At 39.7% G+C, this 15,497-nt stretch overlaps 1 protein-coding gene across 2 annotated transcripts in view; it reads left to right on the forward strand.

Moving 5' to 3' along the window:
* NFIA (nuclear factor I/A) overlaps positions 1-15,497 on the forward strand; it is a 621,436-nt gene that overhangs the window by 557,624 nt on the left and 48,315 nt on the right. For both annotated transcript variants that reach the window (XM_011973872.1, XM_011973873.1), the window contains exons 8-9: positions 10,798-10,976; positions 13,234-13,399. In XM_011973872.1, the coding sequence (XP_011829262.1) occupies positions 10,798-10,976; positions 13,234-13,399 (345 nt within the window). The remainder of the gene's footprint in view (positions 1-10,797; positions 10,977-13,233; positions 13,400-15,497) is intronic.

The raw sequence follows: 15,497 nt of genomic DNA on the forward strand, positions 1-15,497 counted from the left end.
CCCCCCAGGTCTGCTATTCTCTGTATGAGCTTTATTCTTAGGCTAAATATCCTCAGACTGTGGCCCAGATAGTGTGAGCAGCTCCAGGCTTAATTTCCACCAATTTAATAATCTCAAGAGAAAAAAGAGCAGCTTTTCAACAATAGATCTGGGGAAGGGCCTACTCCTGGATGCTTATGATTCTGATTATTCGGGTTTGGGTCATTTGCTCACTTTTAAAACAATCCTTATGTTTAAAAGACAACGGAGTGCCTCATTGGTGTGAGCCGGCTTCCCTGTCCACCCGTGGAGTCAGCGGGTTAAGTCAAGTCCACCCTAACCACATAGGCTGAGGCTGAGGGACAAAGAGTTCCCCAAAGAAACATTAGAGCTCTGTTTCCAGAAGAAGGGGTAAAGAACTGCTGGGCAGGCAAAAATAATAGCTACCCACTGCAGGAGATAACAGCAAAGCTGGCCTGAGCGCTGGCCAATGGGCTCAGCTTACTCACTAGCTGTGGCTTGTTCCTGCAGTTAGCATTTGCAGAGCACAAGAAAAACCCAGGCCTATTTGTTCGTGCAGTAGACCCCCAGGGTAACTTGAAAACAGTTCGGCTCTTGATTCTTAGTTCTCTGGTGTTGCCTCATTGCACTGTATAATCCAGATTACTTTTCATGTATCTGAATTTATTCTAAAAACAATCCTAAGAATATTAAATAACCCAGAGTCTAGCATACTGTTTGGCACATAGTAGATTCTCAACACATTTATTGAATGAGGCACCTGTGTACATTAATTCTAATCCTCAGAAAAGCCTTTTAAATTGCTGCTATTCTTTCTTTCTTTTTTTTTCCCCAAGACACAGTCTTGCTCTGTTGCCCAGGCTGGAGTGCAGTGGCACGATCTTGGCTCACTGCAACCTCTGCCTTCCAGGTTCAAGCGATTCTCCTACCTCAGCCTCTTGAGTATCTGGGACTACAGGTACACGCCACCATGCCCAGCTAATTTTTTGTATTTTTAGTAGAGATGGGGTTTCACCACGTTGACCAGGCTGGTCTCAAACTCCTGACCTTGTGATCTGCCCACCTCAGCCTCCCAAAGTACTGGGATTACAGGCGTGAGCCACCATGCCTGACCAATTGCTGCTACTATTTAAAGATAAGAAACTTAAAGATAAGAAAATGTAGGTTTGGAAATGTTAAATAACTTTGCCCAGGTTAACACAGGGAGTGAATGATTTTAAAGCCAGAAGAGTCAAGGTCATTTTGTAGTAGAGGAAACTAAGGAATATAAGAGGCTGGCATCTTGCTAGTCGAAACCCAAGCTGGAATTAAAACTTGGTCCCCTGACTTTAATCACTAGACTGATTATTCTGTTGCTTATTCCATTCCTTCTGTGAAATCTACCCACAGTAGGATTAATCCTCAAATCCTATGGGATGAATTCAGAAAGATACTTCGAGTTCAGGAGGATGCCTTGAAAGTAGTGTTTGGCTGGTAGCAGTGGCTCACACCTGTAATCCCAACATGTTGGGAGACCCAGGCAGGTGGATCGTTTCAGTTCAGGAGTTTGCAACCTGCCTGGGCGACAATGAAACCCCGTCTCTACTAAAAATATAAAAGTTAGCCGGGCATAGTGGCGCATGCTTGTAGTCTCAGCCACTTGGGGGCTGAAGTGGGAGGATTGCTTGAGCCCAGGAAGCAGAGGTTGCAGTGAACCTAGATTGCATTGCTGCCCTCCAACCTGGGTGAGAGCAAAACCCTGTCTCAGAGAGAGAAAGAGAGAGAGAGAAGGGGGGGCGGAGAGAGAGAGAGAGAGAGAGAAAAGTGGTCTATGCTTTAGTAATCATGTTGCACGGAAATAGAGGCTTCTATTTCAGTATAAATCTGACAATTTAGTGGAGAGAAATGCTGCAAAATAACCCATGGCTTTATGTTCGTTATGAGATTTGCTTTTTTTGTCTGCTTATTTCCTGTGTGTGTGTGTTTAGTTTTTTTGTTGTTGTTTTGTTTTGTTTTTAATGCAGGGAAAGACTTGCAACAGCCTAGATCCAGCACTTGGTCGTTATCCAAGAAGCATCTGCCTGGATCTTGTTTTTTGAAGTCCTCTTTCACAGGACTGCAGTTTGTAATTCCATTTCACTTCCAACAGGTCATTGGATGATTCCCTCCCTTTTTATGTTAATCTCTGGAATCATTCAATCTATGGTCGTTAGTTTTCTTCTCAAGTAATTGTTTTGATTTGTTTTTCATTCTTCATTTAGTCTCACAGTAGTATCGCTTACATGTTACGTAAAAGTTCAAGTTCCCTTCATGGAACTGGATTCTTGTCAACTTTGCCTATTAAACCATCACTCTAAATATTTCCAATAATCACAGCTGTTGCGTGGCGTTTGAACACATTTCACATCAGCCATCATGGAAGCTTAGGCAATTAGTGTGAGAATATGGTCAATTTTGATTCAAAGAGGCCCTGTCAGGACAAAGGCTGGGGCTCTATTTCACAGAGCTTAAAGTAGCACACTCAGGGTTTTTTAAACTCTAAATATTACAGTCTCCCCAAAGGCAAAGTATCTTAAAGACTGAGTCTAGATATACCGTATAACTTAATATCTCATAAACATTTTTAAAATAATTTCTTTTAAAAGGCTTCCTTATTTTAGATTTTTAGATTTTAATTTTATTTTTATGGATCAGTTGTACTATTTGTAAATGTAATCTCAGAGACTGAATTCTATACATCCACTAGGGCTTAAACTAGATGAGCTTCAGAGAGTATTTAGTTCAAACTGCTTATTGTGAGAAGAGAGACCAAAGGAGAGAGAAGCCACCCACATTTATAATATGCCAGGTAGCAGCAGAAACTAAGTTAAATCCCAAGTCCCTTTATCTAATCTGAAAATATTCCTAAAAAAATGTCCTAGATCTTCTGAAAAGCATTTGTTTTTGTTACTGTTTTTTTGTTTGTTTTCTGTTTTTGTTTTGTTTTAGATACAGGGTGTTGCTCTGTCACCCAGGCTAGAGTGCAGTGCTATGATCATGGCTCACAGCAGCCTCAAACTCCTGGGCTTAAGCAATCCTCCCACCTCAGCCTCCAAGTAGCTGGGATTACAGGCACCTGCCACCACACTTGGCTACATTTTTCAATTTTGTGTAGAGATGAGATCTCACTGTATTGCCCAGGGTGGTCTCAAACTCCTGGGCTCCAGTGATTCTCCTGCCTCAGCCTTCTGAGTAGCTGGGGTTACAGGTGTGAGCCATCACACCCAGCCAAAAAGTGTTTCTAGTAGTCCATGTGTATTAGATTTCTGATAAGCAAACTCCCAATAACTAAAACGGTGGGACTTTCAAGGGAAGTGATAGAGATTTCCACTATTTCCATGTTTTGGGAGGCCATGCTCAGAATGTGGTGTGGTAAGAAATGTGCCTGGGGTCAGGCACAGTGGCTCATGCCTGTAATCCTAGCACTTGGGGAGGCCGAAGCGGGCATATTGCCTGAGCTCAGGAGTTCAAGACAACGCTGGGCAACATGGTGAAACCCTGTCTCTACTAAAAAAATACAAAAATTAGTTGGGCGTGGTGGCAGGCACCTGTAGTCCCAGCTACTCGGGAGGCTGAGGCAGGAGAATTACTTGAACCCGGAAGGCAGAGGTTGCAGTGAGCTGAGATTGCGCCACTGCACTCCATCCTACGTCACAGAGTGAAACTCTGTCTCTAAAAATAATAATAATAATAATAATAATAATAATAATAATGATGCCTGGTTGGCAGGGGCCTACATGGTGAAGAGGGAGGTCAGTGTGGACACTCAAAGATTATAGGTCTAAGTAAAAAATAGCGTCTAGAGGGAGATGGCCCCATAGTTCTAAGCTTCTGGGTTAAGTCTCACAGTCTGAAATGTTTAGTAAAGGCAGGGATTCACAGTATATTTGGTCAGCAAAGACTCTTTATCGGTCTAGGTCTTTAAAGAGCTTTTATCTTTACTTAGATATCTATGGTATCTATGATTATTAAGTCAAGATTGTTGCTACTGCTATTGTTGCTTTTACTTTTCATTTTGTTGTTTGTGGAATTATTTTCAAGGCCCTCATGTCATATCCATACTGATAGTATATACTATTTTATCAATATTTATGTACTTTTTTGTCCAAGAGACAGGCAAGCAACAAGTACCTCTTGTTCCACCACTCCTTTCTTTCATTTATTCTACAATCAGAACAGGTCCTAGCACACAGGAGCAAATTTCAGTTTATTCATTGCCTATCCCATTCTTGTCTATGATAGTACTATCATACTAATAAAAGAAGCTAATGATCACTTAATTGTATGGTGAGAAACTGTGCCATGTGCCTTATATACATTGTCTCACTTAATCTTCACAACAGCTCTATGAGGTATTATTAGCCCCATTATACAGATGCCAAAACTGAGTTATAGAGAAGCTCAGCAACTGAAGCATAGCTCGTAAGTGATAGAGCTTAGCATTTAAACTCATGTCTATCTGACTCCAAAGCCCTGGTCCTTATATTATACTGCACTGCTTTTCTGAGTCATATTTAACTTAGAATTATACACACACACACAAACACACACACACACGGATGTGGTCAGCCAGCACAGACCAAGGCATGTTAAGTAATGGTGAAGACAGACAATCAAAAGGCTACCATGGAGAGCTAATGAGATATCAAAAGCGACCAGATTGCTTTGGAAAGCTTCAGAAAGCTGAGGTGGAAGTAGTAGTGATTGTCAGGTGTCTGACTCACAGAGCTTGGCAGGTGCTTGGAGAGTGAACAAAAATTTTGTGGATCTGGAAAACTATGCCTGGGCCCACAACTCCAATAGCCCTTTGCCTGTATTTGAAAATAAAGTTTTATTGGAACACAGCCACACTCATTTGTTTATGTAATGTCTATGACTGCTTCTGCACTGTAGCAGCAGAGTTGAGCAGTTACAACAGAGACCATATAGCCTGCAAAGTCTAAACTATTTAGTATCTGGTCTTTACAGAAAATGTTTGCCAACTCCTGGCCTAGCCAGGGCCTTGAGCAACAAAGGTCTTGAAGTAGCTAAAATTGATCTACATAAAAATTTTAAAAGACTTTGGCCTTTCATTTTCTTGTGTGGGCCTTTCTTTTTCTTTCTGTTTTTCCAAAAGACATTAGAATTTGATCTCTTAGAAGATCCTCTCAATTCAAATGGAATAGACTCTTATCAACCATCTTGGAAACTAACCGTGGCATAAAGTTACTTTGTCTGGTAGCAGGAATACAAAAACACTGGTGTTTTGCAAGCTATCAAGCAATGTCATATATTTCTCTCAATTGACATATCCGAGTCCTTTCACGTGCATGTTCGTGATGTTAAAAGATATGTACCAAATGTTTTCAAAAACCTTGGCTCACCTTGAGTCAAAAGCTTTGTTATTTAGAAAAGGCATCACCTCTTAAAGGTTTGAAAACCATTGCCAATTCTTCTTTCTTTGTGTCTCTGTTAAAATAAATCCCATGACTCCAAACTTCTCAGCTTTCATAAATGGCAGGCCTGATTCATGCATGATTTATAAATTAGGGCTATGGACCATTAAGATAGATTTCTGAAGAAGCAAGGTACATAGTAGTTGACAACCCAAGCCATTTTTAAGTTCTATTTACCCTTATGGAAAGCTTCTTTTGTTTTTTAAGTGGAATATTTTTCTTCGATTTTCTTTTCCTTTTGAGGCTTTGCCTTATTACAAATTTTTACTTCTAATTATGAGTAGTCAAGAGTTCTTAATGCCACCCTTACTCTATGGAAATAGTGACTTTCATCTAAAGAACATCTGACTTCTGAAGACAGAGAAGAAGATTTTTCTTATAATGGCGCTAACAATGAAAAAGTGTTTGGAATCTCACCTGTTGCCACTGCCTTTGTATTGATTAACACTGAGACTGTGAAGTTTTGCAGATGCCAGGGCTCAGGAGCGATTCTTTGCTCTTGTGACGGAAGAAGCCTGTATATAACACTGCCTTAAGACCACACTGCACCTGAAGGAGGATTAGATTTTATTGTTTGTGTTGCTCTCTTGACAGCTTTTCTTTGGAGCCTCCCATAGAAGAGAGACTGGGATTTAAAGGCTGATGCCAGAAAGCAAAAGCTAATGTGAAAAGAATCCAAGTCTCTGTCCAGTGTGTGAGAATCTGCAACGGTTCATGGACAAGGAATAAAGCAATTAAGGCAATGTCAGGGTTATAATACAGAAGAACATATTTCAACCCGTAAAATTTTGGTTTGAGGGAAAATGTGTGAGGGTTATTAGAGTTCTTGGAGGTTGAGCTTGAGAAAAACTACTGGAAATACTGAGAGATTACTTTCTTCTATCTCTTTTTCTTCCCTGAGACTTATAAAAGCAGAAAAATGCAAGATTCCAAGCTTGTCTGGACATAGCTCCCTGATACCATCTTATTTCATATGGCCCACACTTAGATGTTCTAACTAGTTCTGACTCCTCTTAAGAGCACTGTATGTGTCTACAAGACCTCATCCTCATAGTGGACTCTCAGACCGAGAATCCCTGGTGGTATTATAGAAGCCTCGCAACATATCCAATAATACCATAATGATCTTGACCTCCTTTCTCAGTCTTCATAAATTCTGCTTTTAACAGAAGAAGCATTTTTGAGTTAAATATGTATATGTATTTTTTCAATTGTTTGAATTTTTAACTTTTTTTCCTTCAAACTAAAACCAAGAGAGGATTTTCAAGAACCGGTGGGCTGCTGGACTGGTAGGGAGGGGAGTGAACAAGTAAACCAACCTGACTGACCTGCTTTCTTTTTTTTAAAGTATGCAGTGATATGATCATTCGGTAAGATACAGCTGAGTATTACACCTTTGGGAAATTCTGGCTCTCTGTTTCTTTCATTGTGGCTACTTTGTTCAGGATGTGTAGGCAGTGCCATTGCAGCCAGAGAAACCTGATCAAATTTCCTTCCTTCCCATCTTATTTGTATTCTTTGTGAAAAGCCCAAGCAGTTGTTTTAAACAAGTCTGGCCACTCGTTAAAGTTTGAACTAGTAGTGAGATCCATCAGGAGTGAAGTGTTTCTGACACTTTCTGCTGCTCCTGGCCTAGGGTACTAAGAGTATGAGATGCCGGAAGCAGCCAATTTTGTAGTGTCTTTTAATACACAAAATTGTATTAACATCAACATGGATACAGATGGATGCACTGCAATAAACTGTAACCACTTGAGAAAAGCCTTTATTGACTCTCAAGTAAATAATGCACATTTTAAAGGATCTAAATATGCATTTACATAATGTGCTATAATTTTTTATCATGTCAACTACTCACACGCACACATCCATAAGACATGTTTTTCTTCGTCAAAAATCTGGACTCATACCATTCTTTGTGCATTCCATTAGCATCATGCCAAATTCATAATGGTAGTTTTTTTTCTATAAAACGTGATCTGGCCATCTCAAAATATGTTTGATGAATTTTACTCTTAAATTGATTTAACCCCAATGGCTCTTTCTAAAATGATTTGAGACAAATAAAAACTTAGGTACAGTAAAAATATCCAAGAAGAAGAGAGAAAACAAGAAATAGGAGAGAAGAAAAACAAAGTTAGGCAGGCATTGATGAAATCTTAATTCTGAGTTTCAGTGGGTTTCATTGTCTGGTAGACGAGGAATATAGCAGGTTATCCGGAGAAACAGCATCTATTTAATAATAATTACTAGAGCTTTGTGATGTCAGTAACGTAACTATTTTCTGTTTGAAGAAATGAAGGCTCAGGATCTGGAATGATTTCTTCCAGTTGCACAGTGAACTGACAACTGAACCAGGAAGTCCAAAGCATGAGAAAGTAAGGGTTGCAAAAGATGACACTTTAAAATGCAGACTCGGCAATTGCCTAATTTGAAACTACAGGCTAAATGATTTCCTGGTATTAATTAAGAATTGATTTTTATAAATCAGTCATTGTAGAATTAATTCCATACAGTACCATATGTTCTTGTGTTTGTGTTAAACTCTATTCCACAAGGAAATAGTGAATAAATTGTTTTTAGTAAAATAAAGAAATGAAGGTCTAAATTTAAGTTGCTAATGATTGTCTTTTAGGTATTTAACGACAACAACAAAATGAGAGAAAGGATGTTTATTAACAGTTAATGGGGAGATGACAGGGTGCTTTTGAGTTATTTCTTTTGTCTCATTTCTTTAAAGATCAGTTCTGCTTGATCTTTGCTCAAGTGAATTTTGTTTGGGCAGCGTTCTCTGTTGGCCACCATGATTTCGTAATCTAACAATTTCCCATCACTTTCCATTGAGCACGAGGCAGCAGCACTTTATCTTCAAAGTCAGCCTACCAGGGGCTCTTGGCAGCAGATCGACACCTTTGTGTTTGACACCCTGCAAAAGTTGAGTGTTTTGTTTAGTTAGGCTCAGTACATCCTCAGCCTAGTTTGGGAAATACCACATTCTGTCCTTAACTAGTGACTGTTCCATCAGATGCAGGGTACCGAGTGAAAGTTTCTTGCCACCAGCAAGGAGGACTGTACCATGTTAGATGAAAAAATTCCTTTGATTTTTTAAAGCCAGTAGCATAATTTGCAGAGTAAGAGATGACCAGAGCCATTTAACTTTTTAGCTTGTGGGTTTTAACTCAGCAACAACAATAGATTCCAAGATTTATCATTCATTGTAGGAAGTCCTAAGTTTTGCTCATTTTTCTTTTTTTTCTTTTCTTTTCTTTTTTTTTTTTTTTTTTTTTTTTTTTTGAGACAGGATCTTGCTCTGTCACCCAAGCTACAGGGCAGTGGTGCGATCTTGACTCACTGCAAGATCCACCTCCCAGGTTCACACCATTCTCCTGCCTCAGGCTCCTGAGTAGCTGGGACTACAGGCACCCGCCACCACGCCCAGCTAATTTTTTGTATTTTTAATAGAGATGGGATTTCACCGTGTTAACCAGGATGGTCTCGATCTCCTGACCTCATGATCCACCTGCCTCGGCCTCCCAAAGTGCTGGGATTACATGCATGAGCCACCATACCCGGCCAGTTTTACCCATTTTTCTAAAAGCTCCCTGGTTCTTGGCCAGGTGGAAAAACCGAGTTTTGGTTTTGGCAAATTTTATTCTATGTTTAGTGGTATGATTATCTTATTAACCTCTGTTTAAACTTTCAGTCATTCACTGCACATTCAACAAATATTTATTGAGTGCCAGACTCAGTTCTGGGGATATTGCAGTGGGTGGAAAAGCTATTTACAAAGATGGAGAAGACTGGGAGAATCGTAAGCTTGAGAGAAGAAGGTAATGAAAATTCGGATTCAAATAGGCTATGTTTGAGAAATCCTCAATTGTATGACCGAGGGCAAAATTTCATCTGTTTCAGCTCAGATTTGTTTCTTAAGGCCATAGTAGGAGCCTATGAATATTTATTGGGCAGATTAAAGATTGCATGAATTAAAGGGTTTCATCAGACCACCTGCAAGACATGGATTGGAAAGTTGTTTCCACTCCAATCGCCTATTTCCAGTCTTTGAAAACTACAGATGTCACTCTGAACCCCACAGTATGAGCCATTTCAGTCATGAGTCAGAAAGTGCCCCAATCATAAAGAAATCCCGGTAGGAAACAAAGAACCCATGTCCAGCAACTAATACAGATGCATTCTTTTTTACAGCCCTTACCCATGCAAGTGGGATAGTGGTAGAAGTGGTGGCCTGTGTTACTGGGTTTCTCTTCAGTATTATGAGTCATTCTTGGTATAAGAAAGGTCTTATTTTCCAAAATGTGGACATTCCTGTGATTTTTAGTTTAAAGTTTTAAACTGAAGAAAATAAAGTAAAGATAAATACTCTCATCTCTAATTTGGGAGAGGTTTCTCTGGCTCTCATTGAGAAGTAAGAGCTGCTATCTTGGCTTGACTTAGTTTGAATATCTTCAACCTTCCCATGCACTGCTCTTATCCTCCAGCCAGTTTTATCAATCATCCTTCTAATTCAAGGGCGAAAGTTCTCTTAGAGAAGTTATTAGGCACCTCACATAAGTTTTTTTTTAATCTAATGTAATCTTCTTGTTCTCATGAAATTTACCAGGGTTCAAATGTAAGGGAGTAGTAGTTGTCTGAGTCTTTTATCAGTTTTTGTGGGCACAGGGCCAACATTTTAGCAGGGGCCACTGCCTGCTTACCCTGTGGGTTCCCCTGCTCTAACATATATGCATTTCTGAGTTTGGCTTTGAAATATCATCTGAAGGCGACATAAACCATCCGTGTAAAGTGAGGCACCCAAATTGCATGGGTTCATTAAGTGATCATTTACTACATACTTCAAAAAATTTTCATCCTGAATTAGTCCCTAGAAATTTCCTTGAAAGGGGTATAAGAGCTTTAACAATGAATTATTGTCTATGGATAGCTCAGCGTGAAAGGGGATCCATATGTGCAAACTAGAATTTGTCATATGTAATGTCAGTTAAGTCAGGTCTAATCTACCAAATACATTTTTTATTGCTTGCTTCATTAAAAAAGCTCTTAAGGTAATGAATAATCTTCAGCCTCACCAAGGATTATTAATGCCTTTATAACTCATGTCCACTGAAAATAGAAAGACAGCTTGAAACTCTACCCTAATCTAACCTCCATGTTTGTCTTAGAGCCATAAGGAAGAAAATCTGTCAGACCTATCCAGTGTTAAATTCAGTCACATGAGCAATATTGTGAATCAGGCCAGGAAGAGAAATAAAGGAGGAAGTTGAATCGGGTTCAGCTATGACAAAGCAGGTCTGTCTTTTCATAACCCTGATGTTTTCTTTTCCTGCAGCAAGTCCACATGCAACACCGTCGACTCTTCATTTCCCGACATCACCCATTATCCAGCAGCCTGGGCCTTACTTCTCACACCCAGCCATCCGCTATCACCCTCAGGAGACGCTGAAAGAATTTGTCCAACTTGTCTGCCCTGATGCTGGTCAGCAGGCTGGACAGGTGGGGTTCCTCAATGTAAGGAAACCTCTTTTTTTTCCATTTCTTTAGAAATGTTAGCCGAATATAAAAATAACAAGGGGAGACCTTATGATCATGTGACATTGTGCTCTAATGTTGTGCTGACTGACTGCAGACAAATGTCATATTTATTCTAGATTGTGGGAAAGTTAATTTGGTCTAAGAGTGATTAGTCAGGGTTTAAAAACAGTGTTTGTGTTAAGTTTGCAACTGTCAAGTTTATGGATATAAATCAGCTCAAGGGTGAACTATATAACCTTCTAAGTTCTGTGGGCTGATCATTCCACCTCGTGCATTCTAACCCCAGGGCTCATACAGTTAACAAAATAGAAAGACCAAATAGTTTTAAATAATGATTTGGGGCGGTAGAGAGAGGTAGGGAGATGAAGGGGACAGATGTTTCAGATCAACTAAGTTGATATTTTTGAAAAATACAGTCTTCTAACACTTTAGATCAAGTTGACCAGTACTTGAACTCAAGATGCTGAAAGTACAGTTTATTATGGTTTGTTATTTCTGCAAGTCATTATCTTTCCCACTTATCTTGGTATAAAGCTAAACAGTGTTCAATAGCTTCATGTGAATGTTTTTATTTTTCTTCAAATAAACCAAATAATCACAATTTGAAATGGCATTCCAAATATAAAAGTGATTTTTAAAAATCAGAAGTTTTATTTCAAATATAGGATTAGATGTTTACAGTATATAGCTGTATCCCAAGGCCAATAATAATAAACAGTGGCCAGCATAAAGCCAAATTTGATTTTCCTTTTCTACTAATAACTGTGCATGAAGTCACAGATTAGCCATAATTATTACTGGCTAATTTAGGATAGTATGTCACACCATCCTGTCACTGATTTTTTCACTTGCAGAAATACCTGATTCTGCATCTCTGAGCCAGAACAGGCAGCTTTGACTAATGTCTGGTGATGTGTTAGCAGATACATTTCTGTCTAGACAACAAATCAATATGGTGCCTCTTTTCTTTTTGCTTGTATATTCATTTGCTTGGCTTATTCTAAAGCATTCACTTATGGACTCTCAGCACACTCAGAAATAACGCAAAGGCAAGGTTGCTGGCAAGAAAGCACAGCGTTCTGATCATCAGACGTGGTAGTCTTTGAGGAGCAATACTAAATGTATAAGTAAATGTTGATGGGGGAGTGAGACTGCCTCTGTAGAATTATTAAGCTTAAATGTAAAAGCCTGGGACAGCAGAATCTCCTTCAACCGAATTTTGATTGGGGACTAAATGTGAACTGTTGTTGTTGGTTGAATAGAGGCCTCTTGGGAAACAGTGAAAAAACTGAACTGATCACTAGCATCAAGCATCCGACTTCTAAATTTTTAACCATTTTTTTAATAGTCCTGACACCCTATATAACTGTCAAATGCCCAGTTTAGCATTTTGATCAAAATTTTATAGGACTTAAGGCAGGTCTCTTCATGAAACTATTTTGAAAAAATTGAAAATAAAATGAGTTTTATTGCTCTCTTTAGAGGGGAATTTTTTTGTTAAAGAGCTGTTATTTGGTTGTTTTAACATCAGGCAGCAAAATAAATATGACTCTTACGGCATATGCTTATATAATTTAAATCAAAATTAGAAGTGATATTTTTCCCTAGCAGACTTCTGACAGCTGAATTCTAAAGTTTGTGTGCCTGATGTTATACAATATGTGAACAAAATTTTCTATGTTCACTTAACACGTTTATTAAATGTTATATAATATCAACTTTAAAGAGTGAAAATAAAATATTTTTTTTCTCAAGTGCATATTTAGGAAACTTTGCTATATCTATGTAAAGAAATATAGTGGAATAATAGCACAGTCCATAAAACACTTAGATGTTAAATATTTAATAATCATGAGGAAGATAATGAAGGTAGCATTTAATAACAGAAAAATATAAAACATTCCAAGCAAAAGTTTTACTCAGGTGACAAATGCAGAGTGATGACTGGCAGGTGGTTTTATGAAATCAGATGCAAAGAAGGACAATGTAGTTAAAGAAATAAGTTTAGGATGCATGGAGCGCATGCGGCTAACAGTACTTTTGTGAAATGCCTGAAGAACAGAACCCAACAATGGACATTTCTATACGGACTTATGGAAGAATTCAAGCAGCTAGATACTTAGTAATTTACATTAAAGGTGCCTGATGAATATTTTGTTTTCAGAAGCAGCTAATGGTTGCTGTCTCTTTCTTCTTTTTCTTGTATGTGTGTTTTCTGCCCCCACCCTCACAGCCCAATGGGAGCAGCCAAGGCAAGGTGCACAACCCATTCCTTCCCACCCCAATGTTGCCACCGCCACCACCACCACCGATGGCCAGGCCTGTGCCTCTGCCGGTGCCAGACACGAAGCCTCCGACCACGTCAACAGAAGGAGGTGCAGCCTCCCCCACGTCACCAAGTAAGTATGGCTGTGACAAGGCGCCGGTCACTTATAAAGCTGTATGCACTGGAATCCACACTTAGGCTTTGTCCCTCACTGTATAGGCTCTAGAAAGAGGCACAGATCCCCAGTGATGTTGTAGCATGAGTTTACCAGAGTAAGAATCAAAGTGAACACGACTCTTGGGTACTCTACCAGATGAGGAAAACACTGGGTGTTGGGTGGATGAGATGGTGTAGCTACATACCTAGGACTGAAATCAAGTTACGAGCTATTACATTTTGTATATTATTTGAGGGACTTCAAATGCTCTTCCCGTCGTCAAGCAGCAGCTACTTGCATGGATTCTGCTTAGAAAAAGTTCCTCATTCTTACGGACAGCCCTGCCTTCCAGGAACTTGCAGTCTAAGAGAAATGCACTTGAAAGTTATATACCTCATACATCAATAGGAGAAAATGTCTAGATCAAAGCATCAACTCAAAGGTGTGTACACTGACCATTCGCTAAGAGTAAGAGCCTGGCAGAAGATCAGTGCTAGTAGCCCTGGCTGTTGCATGGTGAGGTTTGGCAGAGGTTGGGGTGGGGGATGGGGGATGGAGATAGAGGGGAGAGTAGGATGGAAGCAGGAGAGAACTCTTGGCTCTTCTCTGAACAGTCTGAGAACATTTAATCAAAGAATATAAGATTTCACAACCCTTTTAGGTGATGGGAATGATTACTTGAACTAGAGAGAGAATAATTCTCCAGATATTCCCGGATGTTTTAGAGGTGGCAAGGGGATGGAAATAGTTTGAATGCACAAATGTGGCTTTTATTAATGCCTGGAATAATGACAAAAAGACTGATGACTGGAGTTCCTAGGGGATGGATGCCCTAGTCTTGATAGATGGTGTGATGAGCACCTTCCCTAAAGCTGTAAAGAGGCAGCAAAGTATAAGAGAAGGATAGGAACTGTGACAGTGTGACCCTAAGGGAAGCTTTCAAGGGGGTTGTCAAAAGAGGTGAGACTGAGGCAAGGAATCTATAGAGGAAAGGATGTAAGAGCAGTGTAGGAAATGAGTGTTAAGGCCAAGAACTTGAACCACAGTGATAGATGTAGAATGGAACAGGACATGGTGGGGAGTGTTTTGTAGACATAAGCGTTGGGATTGGGCCGTCCTCTGGGTGAATACAGTGAATGAAGATTCTGGGCCTCTCAGCTTCCTTACCTTCAGTATTGGAATAATAATGATATTGAATACAGGAAGAAAGAGAGAAAGAGGAAAACTGAGCCCCTGTTTATGCCATGTTCATAGAATTTGATTCTGGAGGCACGGAACCCAAATGGCTAGAGGCCCTCATGGACACATCAGAGAGTGAGCTTTGGATTATCCAGTATTTATGCATTTTGATAATATACGCAGAAATGAGCAGCACTGTGCATGGATTCTGTATCAATAGCCAAAAGATTGAAGGTCCACGGGCAATCTAGGGGAGAACCACTTCTCTTGGTAAGATGTGGTACAACACTTGTCAACAAAGGAGAAAACCGTAAGCGTCCAATGTCAGAGAAGCAAGCTGGGCTTGGCCCATGGATCTTAGAAGCTCAGCTTAGAAAGAAAGCCTCTGCTTCTCAGAGGATTGAGGCTTCTTCAAAGATGTCACATAAATACACAATAAGTGCCCTGCTTGTTGTGTATTTATGTAACATCTTTAAACAACTCAGAGAAATAACTGCCCCAGACTTTACTTATATCTGTTCCATGAGGATGTTGGCTTACAGATTATGCCTATTGTGCCCTGTCCATGCCTCCGCATACCATTTGCTGCTCGTCTTCTCCCTGTCTGTGCAGGACATTGCCAGTCTTTTAAAAGCTGCATAGTAATATGCCATCAATTCCGTGGAAACAGATCCTCACCTCCACTCTCAATGGCTCATGTGTCATGAGTTTTTCAGTAATGGGAATGAGGCTCTGCTGAGGCACGGCAGAAGAGTGGAAATAGCAATGTGTGGCTGTTCAAGTCTGAAGGATGGGGGCTCAAATGCCCACCTTTCAAATTACTAACTGGGTTTCTCTTTGAATCAATTTCCTCTTCTGTAAAATGTAGATGATAATATCTACCTGGCGGTAGATA

The sequence above is a fragment of the Mandrillus leucophaeus genome, unplaced genomic scaffold, assembly GCF_000951045.1.
Source record: "Mandrillus leucophaeus isolate KB7577 unplaced genomic scaffold, Mleu.le_1.0 Scaffold14, whole genome shotgun sequence".
In the NCBI taxonomy this organism is placed as follows: Eukaryota; Metazoa; Chordata; class Mammalia; order Primates; family Cercopithecidae; genus Mandrillus; species Mandrillus leucophaeus.